This window comes from Electrona antarctica (assembly GCF_951216825.1).
Source record: "Electrona antarctica genome assembly, chromosome: 8".
NCBI classification, from domain to species: Eukaryota; Metazoa; Chordata; class Actinopteri; order Myctophiformes; family Myctophidae; genus Electrona; species Electrona antarctica.
In genome coordinates this window covers 38,133,240-38,138,365 of record NC_136789.1, presented here as the reverse complement: position 1 = coordinate 38,138,365, position 5,126 = coordinate 38,133,240, and the positions used below count along the sequence as shown (strand labels likewise).

Below are 5,126 nucleotides of genomic sequence, written 5' to 3'. Positions count from 1 at the left end.
CCTTATATGGTCAGCACACTCTATGGTAGGGAGGATTATCCAAAAAAAAAAGAAAAAATAAGTGATATTTGAATGAAGTGAAATCACTGAATGCTCCTTTAACAAGTGCTTTGTCAATTAAGATTAAAAAAACCCTCAGTGTTAATTTAACTCTATATGAATATTTATTCAGTGTACAAGTCTATGTGTATGGCAGTGGTTCCCAGGGGTCCTTGAGAGAGTTCCAGGGGGTCCCCAGCTAAATAATAGTTTGGAACCAAATGGACGCTTATGGGTCTAACAAATTATGTTATGGGAGTGTACAAATGGAACCAAATGTTGTTCCATTTGTTCACTCAGAGGTAAATTAACTTGATTGATTTTACAATATAATTTGGGGGTCCCAGCGATAAAAATGCCCTTGAAATTAAAATGGTTGAGAATCACAGCTAGAACCGTAATAAAAATCTTCTCTTATGGGGGTCCCCGCCCCTGGCATCTTTTCAAATGGGGGTCCGCGGGCTAATAAATGTCGATTTAGGGGTCCTTGACACGGACATGTTTGGGAACCACTGGTGTATGTATGGGACTCGGTTGGGAGAAATAAGGGAGACGATGTATTGTAAAACATTCGCTCAGACAGCTGTTCAGACAGCTAGCTAACAGTAACAGCGTTAGCATGTAGCTAACGTAGCATCACAATTGAAAGTTGCAACGTTGCCACTGCCAGGGGAAACAAATGCATCAGGATGATCTGGCTATAAATAATCGATTAAATCACGGCACCGGCGCGATGCAGAATCATACATGGCCGCATTGCGATGTCTTCATATAAAACTGTAAAAGACGTCCAGCCCGACTGGATTGCATGGAGGAGTTTTTTGTGTTGTGGAAGGCAGCACTAGCACTGCTGGATATAACTATGTAGTTCTTTTGACCTGTGTCAGCAAGTCAAAAGAGTGTTGGCTCACAGAAAGATGACTACAACAAAAATGGGTGCTTCTGTTCTTTTGGTTGGAACTTGGCAGCGCGACCAACGTCATTCACGCTCCTGCACGCTCCCGTTAACTTTCATTCCCGTCCCGTCCCGATCACGGGATAATTAAAAATATGAATCCCATCCCGCGGGAATCCCGCAATAATCCCGTGTCCCGCGGGAGTCCCGACAAAATGTCAGTCTCTACTCCACACCTCCACCTACAAACCACTTCATTCATCACAGTAACAGAAGGTGTTGTCTCAGTCTCCAAAACCACTTCATTCATCACAGTAACAGAAGGTGTCTCAGTCTCCAAAACCACTTCATTCATCACAGTAACAGAAGATGCCTCAGTCTCTAAAACCACTTCATTCATCACAGTAACAGAAGGTGTCTCAGTCTCTAAAACCACTTCATTCATCACAGTAACATTAACATGTTTACTGAGTTACAAATTAATCTTTAACTCCCGTTCCCTGCCGATGTTTTCATGTTTTAACTTCTGTAGAATCATGTTTGTCCTAGAGTCCTATCCTAGAGCCCCATCCTGTCCCAAACCACCCCCTAAGGTCTTCCACTGCTGGCCTGCTTGCTTTGCCTAAAAAATGGCAACTAAAAAATACGGGGAAGCAGCTTTTTGCTTCTATGGGCCGACGGCGTGGAACAAACTCCCACTGTACCTTCGACAGGCAGCCTCTGTAGACATTTTTAAAGCGCAGCTCAAGACCCACTTCTACACCCTTGCTTTTAATTGATCTTTACATTTTTTGTTATTCATGTCCTCACTGTATTGCATTACTGCTCTTGTTTTATGCCTTGCTTTTCTTTTCTTTCTTTCTCCATTGCTCTGTAAAGCACTTTGAGCTGCATTTCATGTCATGAAAGGTGCTATACAAATAAAGTTTTATTATTATTATTATCCTAGTCCTATCCTAGTCCTATCCTAGTCCTATCCTAGAGTCCTATCCTAGAGGCAAATGGAGCGATGAAGGGCTGCCGTGTGTGTGTGTGTGTGTGTGTGTGTGTGTGTGTGTGTGTGTGTGTGTGTGTGTGTGTGTGTGTGTGTGTGTGTGTGTGTGTGTGTGTGTGTGTGTTACCAGCTAATCTCCGGCACCGTTAACCCAGGCGATGACACATTTTGCACACACACTCCCCCAAATGTTCCAGAACGGCCTGTTATAGCGCCACCCGGAGGCCGACTTTTGAAAAACACAGATTACTCCTCCAGATTCTGTCCAAAAATCCCGCACATCGTTACACACTATCTCTATAGTGTTCAAGACGGATCTGTCCCATATTACAGATTCCATCCTAATTGGCTAACATTGGCTTAAGTTTGCAGGACTGGCCCGTTTTGAACAAAAAGCCTCAAATCATGAACACAGCGTACAATTTACGTGAAATCTTTCACAGACTTTCCTACTAGGCTGAGTAATATATCCCACCCTTTTCACATTGGCCTGTTATAGCGCCACCAACAGGTGGATTTTTGCAAAACACATTTTTGGAACAAAATGCCTCAAATTGCCATCCAAGGCGTAAGACGAAATGGCACCCTTTTCACATTGGCCTATTATAGCGCCACCAGGAGGCCACAATCTGACCTGCCCTAGTGGAGACCTGTCCTATTATAGCGCCACCAGGAGGCCACAACCTGACCTGGCCTGGTGGAGACCTGTCCTATTATAGCGCCACCAGGAGGCCACAGCCTGACCTGGCCTGGCGGAGACCTGTCCTATTATAGCGCCACCAGGAGGCCACAACCTGACCTGCCCTGGCTGAGACCTGTCCTATTATAGCGCCAGCAGGAGGCCACAACCTGACCTGCCCTGGTGGAGACCTTTTTCTAGTTTATTTTGATTTTGAAATGTTTTAAAAAGCAAGACTTTTGCACACCTACAAGTGACAGGTGCGTAGGAGAAGGACAACGTCATCAAAAAGAACAAATGCAGTGGAAAAACTTCAATAGATTCGGCACAAACAAGTAAAGGGACTAAATTAATTTCGCTCCTATGCCACCAAAATGGGGAACGCCCCACCAACAGTCATTAAGTAAGTAGTAATACCTTCATGTACTGGTCCAGGTATCGGTAGTATAATAGTATAGTAGTAGTATAGTAATAGTATAGTAATAGTATAGTAATAGTATAGTAATAGTATAGTAATAATATAGTAATAGTATAGTAGTAGTAATAGGTACCTTCCATGTACTGGTCCAGGTATCAGTAGTATAATAGTAGTATTAATAGTATAGTAATAGTATAGTAGTAGTAATAGGTACCTTCCATGTACTGGTCCAAGTATCAGTAGTATAATAGTATAGTAATAGTATAGTAATAGTATAGTAATAGTATAGTAATAGTATAGTAATAATATAGTAATAGTATAGTAGTAGTAATAGGTACCTTCCATGTACTGGTCCAGGTATCAGTAGTATAATAGTATAGTAATAGTATAGTAGTAGTATAGTAGTAGTAATAGGTACCTTCCATGTACTGGTCCAGGTATCAGTAGTATAATAGTAGTATTAATAGTATAGTAGTAGTATAGTAGTAGTAATAGGTACCTTCCATGTAGCGGTCCAGGTATCATTAGTATAATAGTAGTATTAATAGTATAGTAATAGTATAGTAGTAGTAATAGGTACCTTCCATGTACTGGTCCAGGTATCAGTAGTATAATAGTATAGTAATAGTATAGTAATAGTATAGTAGTAGTAATAGGTACCTTCCATGTAGCGGTCCAGGTATCAGTAGTATAATAGTAGTATTAATAGTATAGTAGTAGTAATAGGTACCTTCCATGTAGCGGTCCAGGTATCAGTAGTATAATAGTAGTATTAATAGTATAGTAGTAGTAATAGGTACCTTCCATGTAGCGGTCCAGGTATCAGTAGTATAATAGTAGTATTAATAGTATAGTAATAGTATAGTAATAGTATAATAGTAGTATTAATAGTATAGTAGTAGTATAGTAGTAGTAATAGGTACCTTCCATGTAGCGGTCCAGGTATCAGTAGTATAATAGTAGTATTAATAGTATAGTAGTAGTAATAGGTACCTTCCATGTAGCGGTCCAGGTATCGGTAGTATAATAGTAGTATTAATAGTATAGTAGTAGTAATAGGTACCTTCCATGTAGCGGTCCAGGTATCAGTAGTATAATAGTAGTATTAATAGTATAGTAATAGTATAGTAGTAGTAATAGGTACCTTCCATGTAGCGGTCCAGGTATCAGTAGTATAATAGTAGTATTAATAGTATAGTAGTAGTAATAGGTACCTTCCATGTAGCGGTCCAGGTATCAGTAGTATAATAGTAGTATTAATAGTATAGTAATAGTATAGTAGTAGTAATAGGTACCTTCCATGTAGCGGTCCAGGTATCGGTAGTATAATAGTAGTATTAATAGTATAGTAGTAGTAATATGTACCTTCCATGTAGCGGTCCAGGTATCAGTAGTATAATAGTATAGTAATAGTATAGTAATAGTATAGTAATAGTATAGTAATAATATAGTAATAGTATAGTAGTAGTAATAGGTACCTTCCATGTACTGGTCCAGGTATCAGTAGTATAATAGTATAGTAATAGTATAGTAATAGTATAGTAGTAGTAATAGGTACCTTCCATGTACTGGTCCAGGTATCAGTAGTATAATAGTATAGTAATAGTATAGTAATAGTATAGTAGTAGTAATAGGTACCTTCCATGTACTGGTCCAGGTATCAGTAGTATAATAGTATAGTAATAGTATAGTAATAGTATAGTAGTAGTAATAGGTACCTTCCATGTACTGGTCCAGGTATCAGTAGTATAATAGTATAGTAATAGTATAGTAGTAGTATAGTAGTAGTAATAGGTACCTTCCATGTACTGGTCCAGGTATCAGTAGTATAATAGTAGTATTAATAGTATAGTAGTAGTATAGTAGTAGTAATAGGTACCTTCCATGTAGCGGTCCAGGTATCAGTAGTATAATAGTAGTATTAATAGTATAGTAATAGTATAGTAGTAGTAATAGGTACCTTCCATGTAGCGGTCCAGGTATCAGTAGTATAATAGTAGTATTAATAGTATAGTAATAGTATAGTAGTAGTAATAGGTACCTTCCATGTAGCGGTCCAGGTATCAGTAGTATAATAGTATAGTAGTAGTATAGTAGTAGT

The 5,126-nt window shown here is 38.9% G+C and overlaps 1 protein-coding gene across 1 annotated transcript in view; it reads right to left on the bottom strand.

The window, feature by feature from the left end:
- The window catches only part of LOC306928757 (urea transporter 2), a gene marked incomplete at its 5' end in the record, with an annotated part of 37,047 nt that extends 32,650 nt beyond the window's left edge, over window positions 1-4,397 (bottom strand). Inside the window, one exon of the mRNA XM_079509029.1 lies at window positions 4,391-4,397. Coding sequence (XP_079365155.1) covers window positions 4,391-4,397 — 7 coding nt within the window. The remainder of the gene's footprint in view (window positions 1-4,390) is intronic.
- Window positions 4,398-5,126: the final 729 nt, after the last annotated feature.